The following is a 23896-nucleotide window of genomic DNA, read 5'->3' as shown; positions in this document are numbered from 1 at the left end:
ATTGCAGGCTCACCATTGTCATATTGCCTCCAATATGGCTCTAACATGTATCACAATACTTGTTTATGCAACATCCCTCCCTCTCTTTCCATACTGACAAACTCCTTGGAGTTAGAATTGAAACCCAGGAAGAAGTAGAGAAATCAGCCAGGATACCTGGTCCTGATTGTTCACAGCACAGCTATCCTCCTCCCACAGCTTCCCTCGTGGTGCCTTATAGCCGCATCATAATGACTGTGAGAGCCTCCAGGAAATCACTGGATTTACCTAGGCTGGACAGGGTTTCCTTTGGTTGCCATTTATTTATGAGGACTATGATCTCTTAATTGGAGATGGTGCCTCTCCCAGGGTTCGCTGTTTATCCAAATCAGTGTTTGTTAGCCCGGGAGATGTGGTCCGGATGACAAATCAGCGCTGGCGCTCCTCTCATGATTGCTGCCACACCTGCTCTCCACTTCCTCGCTTCCCCACCTCCACCTCCCAGGAGGCACCCGGGGGCTGCTTCCAGGCTTTCTAGCCTTTTCTGCTGGAACTATGCCTGTGTGTTCGTGTGCCTTAGCACTAATGACTCCTAAATTTAACCTTCCTGAATACCATGCTGTTTCCCTTGCTTTTCTTTAAATTTCTTTAAAAAGAGGGGTGGGTATTTTTTTAGCTTGAAGAGTTGCAGAGAGAGGGAGGGAGGACGAGAGAGAAAAAGAGGGAGAGAGAGATCTTTCATACACTGGTTTACTCCCCAAATGGCCACAACTGCCAGAGCTGAGCTGATTCAAAACCAGAAGCTAGGAGCCAGGAGTTTTTTTGGGTCTCTCACATGAGTGCAGGGGTCTAAGAGCTTGAGCCATCCTCCGCTGCTTTTACCAGGCCATGAGCAGGGAGCTGGATCGGAAGTGGAGCACATGGGACATCCGCATTGCCTGGATCCCTATGCCCTTTCCTTTATAACATCTCCTCCCCGTTTTCTCTGTTCCTCAACCACATCATGGGTGAAGCTCCATGCAGAATATGATGTCTCTTCTCATAGCAATTGTTTTTGCTTCCTCCATCTCCAAACACGTAGTGGGTTCCAGGGCAGCATCTCTAAACTCAATGCGACCCTGTTTGTCTGCTGATCTGGTAAGAAATACAGAGAATGCCTTCATTCAAGTTTGAGAGTGGGAGCAGGGAGGGGTACTGGCAACCACTGGCCTGTGGATCCCACATACAGCATGAGTGATAAAATAACTGCTTCTTCCTGTTGTCCACTTTCCTCCCATCAGAGCTACTGGGAATCCTATTGCTGATTCTTGATGGTTGCTCTGATACTGCCAGAAAATTCCTTTGCCTTGCTAACTGCCTCTCTTCCATGCACCATCTGCTTACTCTACTATTCTCTTGGTATTCAATTTTGTTTACCTTTGGTTCTAGAATTATCAGTGTCTTCCCCTGAAGCACAATGTCCTCTTTGGTCAATGAAAACTTTGACTTAATCGTTTTGGCTGTTTTGCTTTGTTTTCTTCTTAGAAGGCTTCTAATGTATCCCAAGACCCTGCTTTTCCAAACACAGGTAGTTAGAAACACAGGTAGTAATGGCGAAGCTTAGGGCTTGGCAGAAGACTCACCTCGCTTTCCTCCCAGCCAACCTGCCGTGCCCATTGTTCTCTTGGATTTCTAACTTTGTCTTTTACTTTTAATTTATTCTTTCTGGATTTTGAGTGTTTCTTCGTAGTACCTTGGATTTTTTCCAATCCCATGATTATCTCTCTATTAAAACCTTAATACAAAAAGAAATTTTAAAAAAAAGCTCGACTGCTCATTACTTTGATTTGCAGCAAAGAGAGAATGGAACATTACTGCTGGAGTGTTTCGAGAAACCATATTTACATTTGCATCAGCTCAATTTAGGTGCCTGATTAGTCTGTGTGCTATGATGAAGATGCACTTACCAGTCAGAGGGAAGTGGCATGGTCTAGAGTAATGAGCAGGAGACTTCAAGTCAGGAGCCCTGAGTGCTATTTCTGGCTGGGACTGGGTAGCCCTGTGACCTTGAGCAAGTCTGTTTCACTGTATTAAATCCCAAGAGCCCTCATTTGCTTCTAACAGCTTCTGGGAGCGGCTGGTCACCTAAGTGTTTCTTGTGGTGGTGGCATTGTATGGAGCAATGGCGGAGGCTCATGGGGTCACAAATGGAGCTGGAGACAGGAAATCCGATTTGATGGTTCTATTAAGATGAAAGACGGGAATGAGAAGTGGGCTGAGGGCTCAGATCTTGGGCATGCTGAGAATTTGTCCAACAGAGGTAAAAAGCGTGTCCTAAATAGATAAGATGCCAAGCCCTTCCTGTTACTCAGGGGAGCTTCATCAGAGGTGTCATTGTCTGTTTATCTTAACAGCGTCACTCTGAGCCAGTGTCATCCAAAGGGCTGGCACACAGGATATGTGTGGAGAACATAGCAATCTCTCACTTGAGGGGATAGAGCTCAGTCATTGGCAACTCCAACAGTGATTGGAATCTTCTCACTCCCTCTGGCAGCCCATGAGGCCAGTGAGAATACACGCTGGAGAAAATTCATTCACGCTTCAGTTGCGTTGTCATCCCACAAAGAGCAGGATTGAGGCATGAGGGCTAACAGGCTTTGGAAAGGTAAGCAAGGGAACAATATTTCCCCTTCTGATGCAGGCTGTCAGATGTGGGCCCTCCCTCTGCAGATGTTATAACAAAAACAGCACCCAAGGTTCTCATCTTCTTCTTGTTCTTGTGTAAGTTAACATTTGTTTAGGACAATCTAATAATAATAGTTAATATTTATTAACCTCTGTTGTAAATGCTTTGCATCAATTAATTCATTTAATTTTCACATTAAACTATTAGGTGGACAGGATTATTGTCCCCATTTTACAAATAAGGAAATTGAGGAACAAGGAAACTAAGTTATTTGCCTGAGCTTAAACAGGTAGTAAAGTTGCAGCTCAGTGTTAGAACCTGGTCAGAGGGCTAGCATTGCGGCATAACTGGCACAGCAGTGCTAAGATGCTGGCATTCCAGATGGGTGTGGCTCAAATCAGTTGCTCCACTTCTGACCCAGTCCCTTGCTAATGCACCTGGAAAGCAGGGGAGCGTGGCCCAAATTCTTGGACCCCCTGTACAAATATGGAGGGGACAAAAAGAAGCTTCTGGCTCCTGGGTGTGGCCTGGCTCAGCCTCAGCTGTGTGGCTACTTGGAGAGTGAACCTACAGATAGAAGATCTCTGTCTCCCCATTTTGGTGTGATCTGCTTTTTAAATAAATAACAACAAACACTTTTGTTGATTGAATTTTTATTTTTGTTGGAAAGACCAATTCACAGAGAGAAAAACAGAAAAAAATACCTTCCATCCACTGATTCATTCCCCATGTAGCCACAACAGCCAGAGTCGAGTCGATTGGAAGCCAGGAGCCTCCTCCAGGTTTCCCACATGGTTACAAGGTCTCAAGGCTTTGGGCCATCCCCCGCTGCCCTCCCAGGCCACAAGCAGGGAGCTGGATAGGGAGTAGAACAGCCAGAAACTTACTGGCACCCACATGGCATCCCGTGGCTTGAAGGCAGAGGATCACCCGGTTGAGCCATTGTACTAGGCCCAAGAAAATCTTTTAAAAATGAAATTTGAAAAAAGAACCCAAGTCACCTGGAACTTCCACTCATAATTGCCTAAGACTACAGGCCTACAAATCTGCAGCAGAGAGAGCAACAATCCCCCAGGGCCCTGGCTTGAGAATCTGGGAGCTGTTCTAGAATCAAGGATTCCCTCACTGACACCCAAAGGAAAACAAGTGAAATTTAGAGTGCGGTATTGGAATACTGATGTGGAATCATTAGGATCTGTTCAACAGTTAGAAGGAAAGAAGAATCTCCATCACTGTTGTGCAAGGAGCCTTCCAGTGAGTGCACCTCAAAGATCCCCATCCCATTGGAAAGGCTCTTCCTCCCTTGCCAGAATACGTCCTCTGTCTTAGGTGGAAGGGACACATGGACAAAAATTTTTCTACCAAAAATTTGTTAAAAATGAAATGAAGCATCGATTACCTTTGAGACCCAGTACTTTCCCCATAAAGCTTTTAGGATTTCTCTGTAAGCTTTGCCTTCCTCTGACTTTCTCGATGATAATATGAGACTCTCCAGGTATGTTTTGCCAGTTTTCAATGACTTGGTTTAATCTATGCAGGCAAAGTGCTCAACTTGTCAGAGGAAATTGCAATTACAGAGAAAAGGGGAGAAGAGTGCATCTCTCTGGAATAACAGAGCCCCGCAAGAACCCTTGGGACCACTGTTTCTGCTTAATATTGAGTACTGGGGCCCGGCACCGGACCCTAGTGGCTAAAGTCCTTGCCTCACATGTGACAGAATCCCTTACGGGTGCCAGTTTGTGTCCTGGATGCTCTGCTTCCCTTCCAGCTCCCTGCTTATGGCCTGGGAAAGCAGTAGAGGATGGTCCAAAGCCTTGAGAACCTGCACCTGCCTGGGGGACCCAGAGACTCCTGGCTTCTGGCTTCGGATCAGTTCAGTTCTGGCTTTGCAGCCACTTAGAGAGTGAACCAGTGGATAGAAGATCTTTATCTCTCCTTATCTCTGTAAATTTGACTTTCCAATCAAAATAAATACATCTTAAAAGAAATGGTAAATTTCCCAGAATGCTCGTGGAGCCACAGCTGTGACATTCTCTCTTTATCCCCAAAGGGTCACGAATCAGAATAGTGCATTCTTCTCAATGACTGGCTACTATTTCCCCAAGTACAGGTTCATGTGCAATAACTGACCCCAGAGAAGCAGAATGGCACAGCGTAACAGCTTGTCACATTAAATGATCAGAAAACCATTACCGACTGATAGAACGGTTGATGGTGCACCAGTGATTACAGACACTCCCCATGGGCCAGCTGTGAGTTGCTGCCCACGCATTAACTGGCTGTCAGGCCTTCCAGACTTAGGATTGGGCCTTCATGAGAAAAAAAAATCTATGCAAAACAGGTGTTATCTCCCCTCTACCTCCAAAGTTCTTTGAAGTGGGTAGTGATGTTAGGATTCCCAGGCCTGACTTCAACTCCAATATACCTTCTAAAAAAAGTATTTTGATGGAATCACTGCTTCTCTGAGATTTGGAATAAACCAAAAAGTCTAAGCTAATTAAATCTTTGTTGAACTGGACAGATTCTCCATTTAAACACATTCTAGAGTGACTTTTCTGGTATTTTTTCCCAGAGGGATAAACCAAGAAATTTTTTATTTAAGAAATGGATCACTCTGAATTTGTCTTATACAGAATGTGTAGGGTCCTGCACCATGGCTCAGTGGCTAAAGCCTCACCATCCATGTGCTGGAATCCCATACGGGCACTGCTTCTTGTCACAGCTGATCCACTTCCCATCCAGCTCCCTGCTTGTGGCCTGGGAAAGCAGTGGAGGATGGCCCAAAGCCTTGGGACCCTGCACCTACGTGGGTGACCTGGAGGAGTTCCTTGCTCCTGGCTTTGGATATGCTCACTCTAGCTGTTGCGGCCGCATGGGGAGTGAACCAGTGGATGGAAGATTTTTCTTTCTGTCTTTGTCTCTGTAAATCAGCCTTTCCAATAAAATAAATATTTTAAAAGGGTAAAGAACATGTGTATACCTATGTCTACGTTCTTCTATGTTGACTGAAAGCCAATTTAACCTTTTATCCCCTGCTTGTTGCCAGAGCAGATGAGTTGTTAACTCAGCCACTCCCAGCCTGGGCTGGCCACTCTTTGTTTCCATGGCTTTAGTTAAATTTTCCACTAAAATGTATAAAGGGTGGCAAGGACCATGGCCCCCAAAGCAAGGAGTGTGAATCTAGCCCATTAAAGGATTGGACGGAATCTAAGTACAATGAGAGGGACTTAGGCTGAAAGAAGAGAGAACAGGTTACTCCTGAAGGCAGGATTCTATTTTATAGACCTCGGTGCCCCACAAAATACTAGTCCTGTGAGTTTCCAACCTTGCCCCCGTATCTGTTTCCCAGTGTGAGAACCATGAGCCCTGCGAACGGGCTTCAAGGGCCACAGCTGTCGTACAATTTGGGAATCTGCTTATGCTCCTAGAATCTTATTTCTGAGACCCATTGCTAAGCTAAACAGACCACATGGTTACTGTAGACAATTTTTGGGGAAAAAAAATCTAAGAAAAAGAAAATTGTCTCTGAATACATATTTAAGAACCTGGACTTTGGTGTCTGGTTGCTCATAAGCTAATCCTGCCTTCATCATATAGCATCTCTTAGCCCTTTGGCAAATTGCTTAGCTTCTCTGCATTTCTATTTTTTATAGAGACTAATGTTCTTTCAGTTTAGAAGCATTAAAAACGATAATTCCCCAAAATCATGCCAAGTGCTAAGTCTAGTAAGAAGCCATTAGTATATCCGTATGGGTGGAAATCTACACACCAAAACATCAACAGTAGCAATTTCTGGATGCTGGAAGAAACAGTGATTTTGCTTTTTTTCTATTTGTATTTTTGTATTTGTATTTCTTACATTCGTATTTGTCTTCCCCCTTTTTTATCACTAGAAACTAATTTTTAATTGGAAACTAAATGTATTAATAAAAAAGAAAGGAGCAAAGCCTCCAGGACTTCTCTAAAGGAACACTAAGTTGAGGAGGCATACTGAGAGAACATAGAGAGGATGCGTGGTTGGAGCAAGCTGGGCATTGCACTCCAGGAGTGCCGAGGCTTGCTGGGCCACTGGGGCTCAGAACACGGACAGGCATTTACCCGTGAGGACTCTGACCCCGCTGTCAGGAACAGGGGTCTGGTTCATCCCTCCTCGGGTGGAGCAGGCAGCTCTCACATGCTTGACCTTGAGCTCTGTGGCTCCTGGGTGGGTCCTAAGGGGCCATGGAGGCACAGACCATTTCCAAGCGCAAGGGCAACTGAGCTCAGGTGTTGACAAGGTACATTTGTCCCTGACCCTGCCTGGCTCCCCAGCCAGCAAGGCAGGCACTGGAGCAGCCCTCCCTTCATTTGCATGCCTAAGTAATTACAACTCATAAAACAATCTAGCACATTAGTTCAAACTTGGCCCCAGCATTTGACTCTGACCTCCTTCAGCAGCATGGACCACATGCTGACTCCACACCACCTGATTTGTCCTCAATTTATAAGCAACACAATCTATAAACAGAAACCCTCTTGCTGAGTTCCCCAGGAGGCGTCAGCAGGTTTCCCACAGTATAGTGTGTTTGCACGTTTCTTTTTTTACAAACCAACATGGTAGGCTCACTCCCCCTGTCTGGCACTCCTCGGAAATCACCCCCAGCTCACTTTTGGGCCATTACAAATGGGCTTAGGGACCGGGCTTGGCATTCTGGCCATGCCTGTGCAGCATGTGTGAGAAAGAAGCTTGGCTCCTGGCCGGGGAGTGCCCACTCACCTGTAGATCCTGTATCTGGTGGTGAAACCTTGGCGATAGCGCTCCATGAAGTCAGCATACTCCTGAGCGCGGTGGAAGGGTCCCCGGTCGCTGAGCAGCCAGTCCAGTGGGGGCTGGCCGGCTGGCGAGGCATGCTGCTCAGGGCCCACGGCGGCCACAGGGGCCAAGAGTGCCCACAGCCATGCGGGCAGGCCCAGGGCCAGCAGGGCTGCCCATGGTGCCGCCGCTGGCCTGAGCCTTCTAAACCGAGTGCCACACTGCCACCTCATGCTTCTCCCGGGCAGTTGGTTTCTTCATTCTCTCGCCACGCTCTCCCCCTCTGCGCCGCTCCTCCGGGGCTCTGAAACTGGAAAAGAGCAGAGGGTGATGTCAGCTGGTGCCCTGGTGTGTAAGCAGCAAACGACTGGGTTCAGGTGTACATTTGGTATGATGGCTAAGACACCTGCATGTACCATCAGGTGCCATGGATCAAGTCCTACTCTGCTTCCCATCCATGTCCCTGCTAATTCACATCATTGGAGGCAGATAATGGTGCAAATTCTTGAGCTCCGCCACCTACGTGGGAGGCCTCAGCCTGGCCCAGCTTCTGCCATTTAAATGAGCTAAAGGATGTGCAAGTGTGTGTGTGTGCGTGTGTGTGTGTGTGTGTGTGTGTGTGTCCCGCTTTCCCCATCTCTGTCTCTGTCTCCCTTTCAAAATAAGAAACACAGGCCTGGAAACCCCTTTTTCCCACCAACACTACTTGGTTCTAAGAATTGAGCAAAGGAACAAATCCTTGAGGAAACACTATGTCATCATTTCACAGTTGAGAAGAAGGGGCTTACATGTGCACGGTTAGTGAGTAGAACAGCCAGATCTGAAATTCAGGGGGTCTCACCCTGAACCCTTTGGTTGTCTTCCAGGTTTCTGGCTCTGGCTGACTCAACACCACCCACTTCTGTCTTCCACTGGCAAGAACAGTCAGTTTGTTTCTCTGCTCACCTCCTAACCTATGTGCTGCTTCCAGAAGCATGATGCAACCTGAACCACAACAACCCAACTGTTTCTATGGAGATCCCCAGCGTAGAAAGCAGTAAAGTGACGTGGCTGCAAGGAAACCGGGTAAACTCGGACACTTTGCTTCTAACTGCAGGTGTATTGCACCCTCTGGAAAACAGATGTGTGATCCAGCAGCATCTAAGACCTTATTCCACTTCAAGCATCCAATCTGATCTTTCTGAAGAGTGAGAATGGCAAATGTGGTGGTCTGTTTGTCCTTGCAGAGCACACACATGCGAATATCAGCTCATCATCTTCCATCTCTCCTCCCTGTGCAAAGCCAGGGCTGGGTGCGCCTGCCGCATCTTAAACCCCAGATCCTGAGGGCATGGGGTGGACCTTCAGACACCCCTCTTGGTGAGACAGACCAAGGCATACTTTGCCCCTTCTGAGTTGGAGGCAAAAATGCCAGGATAGAAGATCATGGCCTTCCAGAAGTTGCTGCTGCCTCATGACTCATCACAGGCCTCTGTTTCTGTCTAGCAGGTGTGCTTGGCCGAAAGACCAGTCAGTCACCTTTATGACCCTCGGAGCAGTGCGAGGCCCTGTCCTGCCCTGTGGGCCTTGAGGGAAGAAAGCAGGCTCACACTCTTCTACTTTGCCCATGGGCATGTCCTACTCATGTCCTTGTATTGGTGCCACTTCAGTGTGTGCCAGGATTACTTCCAACCCTGTACCTGTAGCTTATGGCTTCAGGAGTTCCTCTGGCTTCTGAGGCTCAGTGACAGTTTCCTGAGGAAGAGGTCAAACAGGGGTTCTATTCCCCACCCTTTTCAGACTCCTCCTAGGGCAGGCCCTCGATCCAGAGGGCCTCCTTCCAGAGACCTGCAGGACACTCTACATGGCTCCAGCTCAACAAAGCCCAGGCTTCCCATGGGTCGATGAGAACCCTCAAGAAGCCATGCGCAGACAGCAGCCAAGGATTTATCCAGAGCCTGAGATTCTGGTCTCGGGACTAGTATGAGTGCTTTCAGAGAAGCCGGCTGCGTTCTGACGAGCCGAAGCAGGCCGTGAGGTAGACTCTGGCCTAATGAATCACTGAAGAGCAGAGTGCAAAGGATAACGAGCAGCGGCTGCCTCCCAAGTCTTAAAGCATGATAAGATTCCAATAATTAAAACAGGCTGTAGCAGCACACAAATTGGACAGGCAGATCAATGAAACCGAATAGATAGCTCAGAAATAAACCTTATTACATGTAGGAACTTCAGTTGGTGAAAGAGGCATCACAGCCTAATTGGGTAGGGGGTAAAATATTTTAAAAGGAATATCAGGAATTCAGTTCTAGTTGGATTGAAAAATAAAATATAAAAAGATAGTCATAAAAAAGGAGGGAAAGTCCCCAAGTATTTTATAACAAGCCTGCATTGACAGAGGAAAAATGCGATTTAAAAATCAAAGAGGAGTCAGCTTTACACTTAAAACGGGTAGGCATTTTTTATATGGATGCAATCTGATGAGGATGCCAAAAATATTTCTCACTTAATCATTCACATATTCATGCATTGAAGAAACATAAATGGAAGACTCCTAAATGCCAGACACTATGCTGAACACTGACAATACAAAAGCAAGCTCTCATTACATTTTGCCCTCGACTCTGTCATTAGGGATTAATTCTTTTAAAATGCTGCTCTGTGTCTTTTAAAGGCAGATTGACAGCGTCGGGGGGCGGGGGGTGTTCATTTAGGGGACTGCAGTAACTTGACATTGAAGGCTAAGGCAGCAAGCATGAGAAGGTGGAGTTGTACCCTGACGGGTGGAAGAACTTGGACCCAAACTTCCTCATGTCCTTCTGCAAGTGCCCTGCTAGGCCCAGGGTGTGGGCAGGGCCTGTTATTGTGGTGGCACAGCAAGCTGAAGAGGAAGCTGTTGGCCAGTTGACTTGGAAGGTCAAAAGGCCTCAAAGGTTTAGCAGATACTAGTTGTGAGTGCAATGCGACTCTGAGTTAGACACACCTTGGACGAGCCTTTACAACACAGTACAGGGTTGAAGAGACAGGCACTGGCTGGCTATACCGTGGGGCAAGGAGTTGCAGGTGGCCTCGAGGAGTGGACAGCTATCCTTGGGTGTCTGCTAACAAGCAAACAGAAACCTCAGTCACCCATGACTGCTGGGGCTCAGAAGGTACTTGGAACCCCAGGTGAGCAGCATTTCCCTCATCAACGCCTTGATTGCATTTTGTTAAGACACTGAGAAGAGTCTTAACACGAGTCTTCCTTCCTCATTAACACCAATTCCTGGCCCATAGAAACTGTGAAATAGTGAATTTGTGTCTTTCTGTGTGGTTCAGTTGGTGGTAATTTGTTGCCCAGCAATAGAAAAAAAAACCATACTGGCAAGTAGTAGACAATTATGCCAGCTCCCAGTCATGGTCATTAGACCTGGCTTGGTCAGAGTGTACCCATTCCCTGGGGTCTCCTCTGAGAAGCCTGGTTAGCAGTTTCTTGCAGAGTGACTAGGTTGAGTGATATCACACCTCCCCTGGCCAGCCTATGGAACCTTTAAGATCACAGGCCATGTCTCGTTTCCTTCCTTCCTTCCTTCCTCCCTCCCTCCCTCCCTTCCTTCCTTCCTTCCTTCCTTCCTTCCTTCCTCCCTCCCTCCCTTCCTTCCTTCCTTCCTTCCTTCCTTCCTTCCTTCCTTCCTTCCTTCCTTTCTTCCTTCTTTTCTTCCTTCGTTCCTTCCTTCTTTCTTTCCTTCCTTTCTTTCTTTCAATTTATTTGAAGCAGGGAGAAAAAGAGAGACAGAGCGATCTCTCCCATCTGCTGGTTGACGCCCCACATGGCCTCCGTGACTAGGGCTGAGCTAGTCCAGAACCAGGAGCCAGACAGTCCCTCTGGAACTCCCGCATGGGAAGCCCAGCCACTTGGGCCATCTTCCACAGCTATCTCAGACCATCGGAAGCAGAGCCACTGGACACAAACCAGTATCTGTACCGAATGCTGGCTGGCATTTCAGGCAGCGGCTTGACTCTAAAATGTCCCCTCCCCACGTGTCAGGCTTTGTGAACCAGTGACAGTGTGTGCTCAAGCCAGTCACATGACCTCCTGGTGCATTGGCGCCCTGTGCGGCCTCTGTGCTTTCCTCTGTGGGTGACCCCACCACCAGTGCAGGTTTGCGAAGGGCAGGTGAGACCAGGCGAATGAAAAGCCCGTGCTTTTGGAAAGAAGCGAGCTGTGTGAAGTCACCGTGTGCTGCCTGTCATCCTTTGTTTGTAATTATGCTTTTTCACAGCTCACAATGTGCTGGGACCTGCCTGGTTATGGGAGTATCAGCTTTAGAATCAAATGGTTTTGATTGCTGGGCCAAGTTTGCTGAGCACAGCAAGAATGTCTGCATTCAGTGCTGACTGCTCCTCTGCGAAACCTGGCCAGGCAATCACATGGTTTCCGCTTCACTGTTGGGTTTTTTTAATCTAAAGATATTCTGATTTAAGGGAAAAAATCCCTTTCTAAGAAAAATGTTTTAAACAGTTTGAAAGTTTTTTTTTTCCCTCAAACCCCTTAAAACGTATTGCTTTACCTTAAAAACAAACAACAGAGACGTAATAATTGCTGTACTGACAGATGCGCAAGACTCCGACTTTGGAAGAGGAATCGCGTTTGGCCATTTCCTGTATATGTTCCACAATCATATCACCAGAAATGTTGTAGCAGCAACTTGTCAAGTAAATTTTACGTGTCTGAGGTCTCACCAAACCTGACTACACTGCTAACAGGCAACAGCGGCGGAGAGCAATTAGCAGCCACACCATCCCTCCATTTCTCCCTTCTTGTTCTAAACTGATGGTGTCAGAAAACCTGGTCATGACAGCACTGGCTAAATGAGCTCCAGGTTGCAAGATTGCAAAGAATTATAAATATCCTTGTCAAAGTCAAGTGACTTTCATTGACTGTGACCATACGGGAGAGACTTTTACTCGCAAACAAATACTAAATGAATTTTCACCGAGAGCACAAGCAGAGAGCCAGTCACGGGTTTTTCTTTGCTGAGTACCATCAGCTCAAATCTGTTCTCTAAGCCATGAATTAAATGGGTCACCGTTTTGTCAATAGGGAAAATCGAGCAGTGTAGGTGCAGTCAGATGGGAACAGGCAATGCAGTTCTTCACAATTGTAGTATTTGTAAGAGTTACGCCCCCGCCCCACAGAGATTCTTAGCCAGCTGGAATAACTTTAGGGGGGGCTTTGCTGGTGGTCTTCAATCATTTTCAGCCCCCGTTTTCTCTAAGTATATCACAGGACAAAGAGGTCAGGACTGGGGCTTCAGCTGCTCACGCACCATGTCTTCAAAAGTGAGAACGAGGGGAATGAGTTGTGATGCGGTGGGTGAAGCCCCCATCTTTAAAATGTTGTTAGTTCGAGTCCCAGCTACTCAGTTTCCAATCCAGCTCCCTGGGACTGTAACTAGGAGGGCAGCAAAAGATGGCCCAGATACCCGGACCCCTGGGTGGGAGTCCTCAAAACAGTGCCAGCTTCTACATCTGGCTTAGCCTAGTCCTCATCATTTTAATCATTTGGGGAGTAGCTAAGAGGATGAAAGCTCTCTCTCTGTCTGCCTCTTTCTCTCTCACCACCCACCTCCCAACCCCATTTCTCTTTCAATTTCTTCTTGCTCTGCCTTTAATATATATCTTCAGAAAATCTTAAAAAAAAAAATAATAAGTTAGAGGGCCCAGTGTGGTAGCCTAATAGCTAAAGTCCTCGCCTTACATGTACCAGGATCCCATATGGGTACCGGTTCATATCCTGGCTGTTCCACTTCCCATCCAGCTCCCTGCTTGTGGCCTGGGAAAGCAATGAAGGGTGGCCTGAAGCCTTGGGGCCTTGCACTTGCGTGGAAGATCTGGAAGAAGCTCCTCGCTCCTGACTTCAGAAAGACTGAGTTCCAGCCAAAGCTGCCACTTGGGGAGTTAACCAGCAGATGGAAGATCTTTCTCTCTGTCTCTCATCTCTCTGCAATTCTGACTTTCCAATAAAAAGAAATCAATTTTTTAAAAAATATATAAACAAAAAATTCCTTATTGAAAATTATTTTAAAAGTTTTTTCATGGAGAAGATAAAGATGTGATTAAGCTATGGCCTTAGGTATTAGAAAAGATAAAAATAGGTGTGTGTTATTATAATTAATGACTTGCTAATGTTAATTATTCCACAGACAATAAAAATTACCGCTTTTAATAGATGAGAACACTGAGGCTATGGATGGATAACTGGAGGCTGGCACAATAGCTTAGTGGGTAAAGCCAACACCCACAGTGCCAGCACCCTATACAGGTGCTGATTTGAATCCCAGCAACTCCACTTCCGATCCCTGCTGATAGGCCTGGGAGAGCAGCAGAGGCTGGCCTAAGTGCTTTGGCCAGTAGCAGCTCCAGGCTTCTACTTTTGAAACCTACGCAGATCTGGCTGGTGCAACCATCTGGAGAGTCAGCCAGTGGGTGGACGATATCTCTCTATAGCATTCTCTCTGTCTCTCTCTCACTCTATTTCAAATAATTTAAATAAAAATTTTTAAGTTTATGGCACCAGGACCTTAAAAGAGAGAATGAATAAGTAAATCGCACCAGGTACCACATTTCAGTGCAGAGCCCAGTCTACCTATCACAGATCTCATGACATTCATGCCTTACGGCTCCAGTTATATGACTTATAGCTATAAATTAACATGCAGATAGTAGGCTTTGCCACTTCCAACTGGGTGCCCCGAGGCAAGTCTTTTCACTGTGGGAACCTCCCTGTAATCATTGGTAAGGTGACTGAGAAGCAAGATGATGCCACGCACCTGCCCAGTGCTGAAATCCTAGAACTCCGTGGACCTAAGGAGCAAATCCCGCCTGTGGGCGGAAGGGCGTTAGCAGAAGCTCGGTTCCAGAAAGGGAGTGAAGCATCACACAACTGACACATGAGGCGGAAATGCGTGCCTGCCGGAGCAGTGACATTTCCTACAGTGATTAGGCAGTGACATTAACTAACTTCTCAAGCCATGTAAGTGGTTCATTGGCCAACTCGACTGAGGAGGTGTCTCCTTGACCACATCTGAAAGAGTCGGAGGTAAACAAACAAAACAACAGACAGTGTGATTTGTCCTTGTCTTCCACAACATCCTGACGGGGAGGGTCCATGGGAGGACCTGGGAGGTCCATGGGCCAGGGTGGGTGTGGGAGTGTGATCAGCTCCGATGAACCACAGCACTAGTCCTTCCTGTTGGCAGGAGCCTCCAGCCTCAACAGAAGCTAACCACGGTGCATCTCAGCAGGGGATACCCACGGTGCATTCTCACTGGCAGTGTATTTCTGGCTACACGTACAGTGCTCTAGCATCACATCATTGCCCCGTGTGAACACAGGCACTTACGACTCCCCCAATGCCACGGTCCTCCTGAGGCTCCAGAATAGGACCTTGTCGCTCACCGCTAGGATTGGTGTGAAATCAACAGGTCACATTTGATGCCTCTTCCCATGCTCGTCAGGAAATGCCTTAAAATCATTGAGGGTATGGATATCTTCACTGTAGAATCAGGTCAACAATGTTAATGATTATTTATGCAAAAGTAAGAGCTCATCATAATTACTGTTTACTAAATGTTCCTACATTAATTTGAAAGCTCTAGGAGAGGACGGTAGGGGAGGGAGGGCTAGGGCTTTTCTGGAGACTGCTGAATGGTGGGAGAGAGAGGGCTAGGATTGCCTGGAGACTGCTGCAGAGGAAGGCAGAGGTGAAAGACTGCAACTCATTCCCATCCTCGTTGACTTCTGTCCATCGGTCAGTTGCGAGGCAATGTCCATGCCTGAGGTGTGTCCCAAGCAGCGGGTGTAAATCTGATGAACGGTACAGATCTAGCCTCTGACCTCATAAGACAGGAACAAAATACAGACCCTGTAGATTCTGGGGTCAACTTGGAGCATCACACCCAAACCACAGACACATGGGCGATCTTAGTGACATCAGGCTTGTCAGCCCCATCCACTCTGGGTTGCACGTTTCCCTGTTTCTCAGTGTGATAACCGGCCCTCCACTTTGCAGAGACACAGTCATCTGTCAGTGGTAGAAGCTTCTTGCTTGCCCACCAGGTGGTGAGGCCAGCCGACAGGGTTACCAGACCTTCAATGACAAGGCAAAGGTCTGAGTGTGCAAACCAGGCAGCCCCTGTGCCCCAGGTAAAGAGGGTCTCCAGGACAGAGCAAGTAACACTCCTGCCCCAGGTAAGGCTCTAAGGGAAAGGCTGCCTTTCCTCTCTGGGAGGCTCCAACCGCTCAGCACTCTATTCAGCCTGGTTTTCTCCAGTTAAGTCTGTCCAAGCCAGGCTCTGTATAGAGTCAGTGGTCACATGGACTTTCTACAGCACTGGGTTCTTGTCTGGCTTCCACCTATTCATCTCATGAAGTCAGAGGCTTCTGGCCCAAGAATTCTGAACAATCTCTGTCTTTGTAGTAGGTATGTTCATGGGAAAGGCTGGAGAGTAGATTGAAAATTACGAAAGCAAGGAGGGAAACATTGACATCAGGGACAGGGGTAATTTTTATAGTTTCTGTTTTGGACTATTTTTGGAAAACTTTTCTTGAGATTTTGATGTTGTGTTTCACTGGTGAGTCAGAGGAACCTCCTTAACACTCTACAGGGGACGAGGAACTTTTAGCCATGAAAGCACAATGGTGGTGGGACATTCAAGGTCTAGCCATGAAAGCAAAGCCATGGTACCTTTAAGGTCCCACCGCTGTATTTAAGCAACACCAGGATTTTAACTTGGATCCCTCAGTCCTAAACACAGAACTTATTCTGTCTCTATTTCACATATATCTACGGTAAATTGAAAAATTCAAAATCTAAAACGTAGACATCCCAGATTTGCCATTATAGTTGTCTCTTATATTTAGCTATGGATTGCAATGTGCCAGATAAAGATCAGCATACTCTGCACACATTGGCCCATTACATCTCACAAAGCTCACTTAACAAAAACATGAAGCCAGTGGCACTCAGCAGAAACTGTGCTTCCTCTCTGGAATGCTGGATGTTTCTGATGAAGGCACTCTATGGTGCAATGTGCTCTTGGGGAGCACAGAGCCAGCAGTGAACCACAGCTCCCATTCAGTCCCTCGGTCATGAGGACAAACAGCCCACGCTTCCCAACATGCTACGTTGCCAAGCTGGGCTCTTCTGTAGGGTAGGCATGTTAAATGCATCTTCCACTGAGGGTCTTTTCAATGGGTGAACGATTTCCCAGAAAAAGAAAAAGTATTGGCGTAAGTGGAGCTCTTCTGTAGGCTGAGCATCATATGGAGGACAAAACGTGGGAGCATAGAAGCCGGTCCTGCCCTGCCAGGAGAACCCTTAGTGCTGTGCAAATGAACTTTATAGCTAAGAGCCAGAGACCCTAACAGGAGAGCCGCAGTCACAGGAGGTTATGTTAAATCCCTTCAAGTCCCTCTCACTTAAAAAATTGCTATAAATTGAGCGAGAGTGTGAGACTTCAGAGTGCAGAAGGAAGATGGACCTAGCATCATTTCCCAGCTTTGATGGGGGTTTGTAAGCCTACTGACTGCCGTGTGGGTACCCTCCTGGCAAGGTCTCATAAGGCAGTGACAGCTCACTTGCATTGCCTACAAAGCATGAGAAAAAATAATTTTAACAAGTGGGGTCAGGACTCTCCCCGCCTGACCTGGGGGACAACCCATAGTGCTGGTGTCCCGCGTGCACCTGAGTGAAGTTGCTGTCCCCTTCGACAACCCCCGCCCCCCCCACACACACACATACAGCCCAACTCAGCTCTGTGTCTGAGTTCCCTAGCCACCTCTGTTCTGCTCAGTGTCACTCCATCCATCTGTGGTGGAAGATGTGGCACCTTTGCTGGTCCCCAAACTTCCCCCTCTCAACTTGTTGAATGGAGACAGATTGTGAGAACTGCCTGTCCTTTTGCCTGATTCTGAACTGCACCACCGCCTAGGGCTCCTTCTGACACATTCTGTCCTGCACAGGCGACCTCCTGTTACTGCTTGCCTGTGTCACCCCGTTTGGCACTCACCCCAGACACTCCAGCCACTCCCTGTGACTCTACCTGCTGAAACTGGCTTGGAAGAGAAAGCCTCTTTGTTCTTGCCTCCTTCCAACCTGGCTTCCATTGCTTAAGCCCAAGCTTGCCTTCTGAATTCACAGATTTAGTATGCATGTAAGATTGCTTAAATCTTGCAAAGCCAATCACAGAGGTTGCTCATCACGGTGTAGGCTGCAGAGTGGAGGCGGGGCGAGAGACACTTCTTTCTGACCTTCGGTCCTCCGTGTTACACTTGCTATTGGCTTTCTGCCGGGCTTGTCATTGAATCTGAACCTTTAGCCCTGGCTCTGCCCTGTTCTGGCCTTGGCACCAACCAGAATGTAAAATTATGCCCTGAGCAGTGCCAAATAGCACAGAGCTCCCGAGATGTCAGAGCTGCAGATGTGACCAGCAAACACATTGTTTCCGGAACCGTGTTTGTAAATATATGAGTCGCCCGACAGCTTGTGGAATTAAATATAGATGCTCCATCACAAATTGGAGCTAAAATAAACTATGTGCTGCTCAATGAATGTCAATAAGTACACTGAGAAAGCATCATTATCCCTTTTTGTGGTGTAGTCCAAGAAATCCATTCCTAGTGCTTTTACTTTGCTTTTTTTTTTAAATATTTTTTTTTTATATATAAAGATGACTCCCAGACTTCTGATGGGCACTGCTGGGTAACTGGGGGCACAGTGACTGAGGAGATGAAAGGGGTGCTACCTAGAAGGTCCTTGCATTAGCAAAGCGTAGTGTGGTAGCAGAAGCCAGAGTGACCTGGGATACAGACAACCCTCGAGACTGCTGATCTCAGATGGCACTTTTAGAAAATGCAAAGACCCAGAAATGGGAAGCAAGGTAACCCCTCCCTGGGAGCTCAGTGCTCCTCCCCAAGCTGGGGATCAGGACGCCAGATGAAGGGAGCTTTGCCTTCAGTGTTGTCCTCACGGGGGAGGTTTAACTTTGTACGAGAAGCTTCAAAATGCTTGTGGCCAATGGAACTTAATCATAAGTTTATTTGGGTACAAAACTGCTGAAATCCACGCATATAATAAAACTTGAAATAAAATTCATGGAAATGCATATTAAGAAAATATGGAGCACAGAGTTCAATTTTTTTTCACCAAAGTAAACTTATGATTTTATTTAAAATTTTTATTAGTTTCTAACAGATTCAATATGTTTTATAGATGCAACTCTTACCCTCCCTTCTTATCCCTTTCTTTTTTCTTCCTAGTTCTTAAAACAATATATTTTGCATTTACCTTACAGTAAATAGGCTTAACATTTCACCAAATAAATATAACAAGTGAAAAGCAAAAAGACCTTAGTTCAGTGGGAATACAGGCATGGCTATTAACAATAATCAAATGGGAAAATTAGCATTTCCTCCATAAACAGTAAATTATAAAGTAATCACAGGACATTACCTACAGCAATGTAACATTCTTAACCATTGGTCTAATAAAGATAGAAGCAAAATGTGTTAGAACTACGCTTGCAGCAATACTGACACACTGAGACATTATTTACTCTTTTTCTTTTTTTGCTTGTTTTTGAAATTGTAGCTCCCACATGCAAGGGAGAACATGAAGTATGTGTCTTTCTGGATCTGGATTATTCCACTCAACATGTTGTCTCCCATTCGAGTCCATTTTCCTGCCAATGGTAGGATTCATTCTTTTTTGTTTGCTTGTTTAAAGAGTTATTTATTTTAATCATAAAGGCAGATTTACTGAGAGAGAAGCAGAGACAGAGAGAAACATCCTCCATCACTGGCTGACCCCCTTAGTGACTGCAATGGCTGAAGCTGAGCTGATCCGAAGCCAGGCACCAGGAGTCTCCTCTGGGTGTCCCACATGGGTGCAGGGTTCCCAGGCTGGGGAGGCAGGGTGCCAAATAAAAGGGGCTTTGCCTTCAGGCTTCAGTGTTGTCCTTGGGGAAAGGTGTAACTTTATATGAGGAGCTTCAAAATGCTTGTGGCCAATGGAATTAAGGCGTAAGTTTATTTGGGCACAAAAAACTGGTAAAATCTATGCATATAATGAAACTTGAAAAAACTCATTTGCTACTCCGTGTTTTGGCATTTAGCCATTGTGGTAATGGCAAAGTGCTCTCCTTGTGCTTGATTTTGATTTGGTGGCTACTGATGGTGAGTATTTTTTCATGAATTTGCTGATCATTTCTATTTCTCCTTTTGAGAACTGTCCATTTTTTAGCGAGACTGACCTTTTTATTGGTGAGTTTTTTAAGATTCCTTATATGTTTTGTGTAGTAATCCCGTGCCAGATAAATAATTGACAAATATTTTTTTCCATTCTGTTGGAAGTCTCTTCACTATATATCATTCTTTGCGGTGCATGAGCTTCTATGTTTGCTATAGTCTCATTTGTTTAGTTTTGCTTTTGTTGCCTGCACTTTGGGCATCTTATCCAAGAAGTCATCCCCTCAGCAATACCTTGGAGTGTTTCTCCTACATTTCCTTCCTGCAACCTTATAGACTCGGGTTTTAGATGTAGGTCTTTGATTTATCTAGAGTTACTTTTGATATATGAGGAAACGATGGATTTCATTTCGTTGTTCTACATATATACATTCAGTTTTGCCAGCATCATTTGTTGAAGAGACCGAACTGACCTTTTAACCCCGTTTTCCATGAACATTTTGAAAAACTTCATAGTTATGTGATTATTATGTTGTTGCAGTTTTAACTGCTTGTTTGTTGTGTTCCTCTTTGATTGTTGAACTAAGTTCTTTCCCCAGTAAAAATTGTGGATTTACACAGATTGTAGTGGTTTAGGCACTTTCTGGTGATCATTGTGCAATTCAAGACGCCCCAGTGGAAGAGCAAGAACTACCCCGAAGCAATCCGACTTAATTCTGGCTTGTGCCACTACTGACTCTCTGAACTATTTTTGATGAATGAAAACCTTTGTAAAATGCAGTAATAATTTCCCACTGACTTCACTTTTTAGGAAAATTAACAAATATCTACTCATTCGTCAAATTAATGTTTATTAGACAAAGAACTTTCAAGTTAGCTAGATTGTGAAATGAGAAAGGGGCACAAAGAGAGAAAAGCCAAGAGGGGAATGGCTGGGTCTCTCCGCAGTTGGTAGAAATCTTCACTGTAAATTTCTGGCAATCCCTCTTCCCCACTCTAACATTTGGAAGGCTCTGCTGACCAGGACTTGCACACATCCCTAGCTGAGGGGGTAACAGGAACTCAGAGCAGTACCTTTTCATCAAAACTCAAATGATTTGTAGCCCATTTCTGGATTGTATCACGGGATATCAGTCCATAGGATTCTGTTTCTCAATCATAGTAAATGATGAAGCTTACTTGAGATGGGGACAACTGTGTGCATTAGCAGTTCTCCACTGTGGTGGGAGGAGTGCCGGCTCGCAGCCGGGGGGGACCTCTGGCACTGTCCAGAGACAGCCGAATCACAACAAATGGGGGGAGGGTGAGTGTTACATCTCATGGACTGAGACCTCAGTCATGCTTCTAAATTCCCTAAAATACATGGAACACTGCCACACAAATAATCCCTGGTCTGAAATATAAGGAGTACTGAGACTGAGAAATCCAGACATATGCTAACAAATTCTAATGAACTTGGACTCATAAACATGAAAAGGGGGAGAATGACTTTTCAAAGAGGTGTTCAATGCCTCTCACCAAAACCTGTTCCTCTCCACATTCCATCTTGCAAGACTGATGCTTGATAACAGTGATAGCAAAACTGATAGAACAATTCTATTTGCCAGGTGTGTATTTTCTATCAGGAACTCCGCTATGCGTTTTATCTCCCACAAGATAGCTACTATTAATCCACAAGGACTTAACTAAAGAAAAGTAAAACAGAGGGTCAGGGATGAACAAACTTGTACAACTTTCTTCTTTCCTTCCTCCCTTTCTTCCTTGCTAGTTTAATAAGCAGGTCTATAGAAAGAGGATAGCCTACTGAGTGTCTAGGTCCACGTGAGGCAATTTGTTGAATAGAGTTGGAAGATTAGCCAATAGGTAAATATATGGAAGCCAATAGGAGCCAAATTTCTCATGGATGAAGAAGAAAATTATACATTTAGAAAGGACAAAAGCCAAAATAAACCTGTTTTGTGGTGTTGGAGTTAGAAGTATGAAGTCATGATTCTAAACATGGAGAACTGGATAGGCATAAAGATAGATAAGTTATATATTTCGATAAAAATCTTAAATGTATTCTAAATACGATCTCATATCCTGGATTGGAGTCTGGAACAACAGAAAAAGGATACTAGCTGGAAAATGGCTGAAATTCAGGTACAGATCATCATTTAGTTAATAGAATTATTAATTACATTTATGAATTTCTTAGTTTTGACAAATGTTCCATGTTGATGTAAGATACTAGCATTTGGGAAAGCTGAATGAAGAGTATACAGAAGTCATTTTTTTACAATTTTTTCTGAAAATCTAAAATCTTTCCAGAGTTGAGTATTTGGTGTAGCAATTAAGACACTACTTGAGATGCCTGTGGACCTGGATTCAAGTTCTGATTCTGCTACAGATCCCAGTTTTCCATTATTGCACATCTGGGAAGGGGGTAACAGATGTTGGCTCATGTAGCTGAGTCCCTGCCACCCGTGTGGAATGTGGATTCTGCTCATGGCTGCTGGTGTTAGCTTGGCCCAGCCGCAGCTACTGCAAGCATTTAGGAGCAAATTGGTGAATTTGAGTTCTCTCTCTCTCTCTCTCCATCTTTCCTTCCCTCTCCTTTCTCTTTCTCTCTCTCTTTCTCAAATAAAAGCAATAGTTCCAGTTTTAAAGAATTGCAAGACAAAAAGTCTATTTAGAACTAAGGCACACACATCCACATACGTTTGTTTTCTGGTGTATCCATATATGTACATGCACACACGTCATCTTTCTTAATTTTGTCCATTGCTGTTCAGTGATATTCTTTTATCTTCAGGATGTTGAATTCTAAATGCCCTTCTCTGATCAGAGGGTTAAAGTTCCTTAGAGAAATGGATGATTATAGTACTGTGGAAGTTAAAGCATAGGAGGGGCCTGCAACATCTTTTTGTGACAGAAATAGTAGTGTGCTGACAAATTCTTAACAACCAAGTCTGTGGGGAAAAAAAACTGATTGTAACATTTGCAGATTGCTAAGAAGTTAACACTTCCTGCATGTTTGATTCCATATTATTAAGTTGATGTCAATAATTAACAAATTTCCTGAAAATTTTAGCATGAGAGATAAGCCAATGTGAAGCCAGTTCCAGGACACCATTGGATCAAAAAGAAATAAATGTGCCAACAGTAGCTTTATGTCAAGAGGATAGACACCCATCTTGCAATGTGTTTCCGCATGAATTCTAGAATTGTATTAACAATATATTCCACTGAATAAAATAAAAATCCATGAATTCATGTTTTACCTCTGTCTCCAGAGAGAGAATAAGAGTGGGAATGTACTCACACACAAACACGACGAGAAATAAAAAATGTTTTTAGAGTAACAACTCACACATGTGAAAACAAGTAATAGGCAGCAGCTGATGTCTGAGCCGGTGTTGAGGGAAGCTGTATTCCACACCAAAGCTCCTGGGTTTGAGCTCTCGTCCTGCCTTCTGATTACAGCATCCTTTCAATGGAGACTTGGAGACAACAGTGATGGGCCAAGGAATTGGGTTCTTACCACCTGTGTGGGAGACCTGGGTAGAATCCCGGATGCCAGTTTCCCCACAGCAGGCATTTGGAAACCAGGCTGGTGGGCAGAGCATTCTCTCACACCCACCCCACCTCCCCTTATCCTCCTTATCTCTCCACTTCTTGAATAAAACTAGAACAAGAAAGTCAACATTCTGTGATCATCATAGTGACAATCCATTTGGCTCAGAAACGTGAATAGGTGTAAGCCATCCAGTAAAAACTGGTGAAGAATGAAGCATTGCATGTCTCAAAGTATCTCCTCAAAATAATTCTTAATTATACACAGACAAAAGATAACTTTACAGTGAATAATTCTGACAGCCACCATGTTACTCAACTGATCCAAGTTAGCATCCCCACTAACAGGGCAAGTGGAAATTGTGAGCCACCTGACAGGACCCACTCAGATTTCAGAATTAGTTCTGTAATAGTCCTGCCAAAACCTGATAACTTGAATCTCAGCCTGAGGATACGTCAGAGATCTTCTAAACTGAGTGACATCCTACAAAATAAGAGGCCTATAATCTTGGACATGAAACTCCAAGAGGAATAGAGAAATCAATTGTTCCACATTGAGGGGCAGTGGAGAGCATAACAACTACATTCAAGTGCAGTTGTGGGCTGGATCTTGAGTTTCAGGGCATTGCAAAGCTGCAGTGGGGTCTCTGAGTGAAACGCACATGGCTTTTCTGTAGGATTGAAATGATTGTAAATTAAAA

General features: G+C 45.3%; 1 protein-coding gene across 2 annotated transcripts in view; it reads right to left on the bottom strand.

Moving 5' to 3' along the window:
- The window catches only part of BRINP2 (BMP/retinoic acid inducible neural specific 2), a 109883-nt gene that overhangs the window by 44133 nt on the left and 41854 nt on the right, over positions 1 to 23896 (bottom strand). For both annotated transcript variants that reach the window (XM_004596273.4, XM_058660988.1), the window contains exon 2: positions 7401 to 7746. In XM_004596273.4, the coding sequence (XP_004596330.2) occupies positions 7401 to 7669 (269 nt within the window). In that variant the 5' untranslated portion in view covers positions 7670 to 7746. The remainder of the gene's footprint in view (positions 1 to 7400; positions 7747 to 23896) is intronic.

Source organism: Ochotona princeps, chromosome 2 (genome assembly GCF_030435755.1).
Source record: "Ochotona princeps isolate mOchPri1 chromosome 2, mOchPri1.hap1, whole genome shotgun sequence".
NCBI lineage: Eukaryota > Metazoa > Chordata > Mammalia > Lagomorpha > Ochotonidae > Ochotona > Ochotona princeps.
The sequence above is the reverse complement of the archived record's forward strand: the minus strand, read 5'-3'. Positions and strand labels throughout refer to the sequence as shown.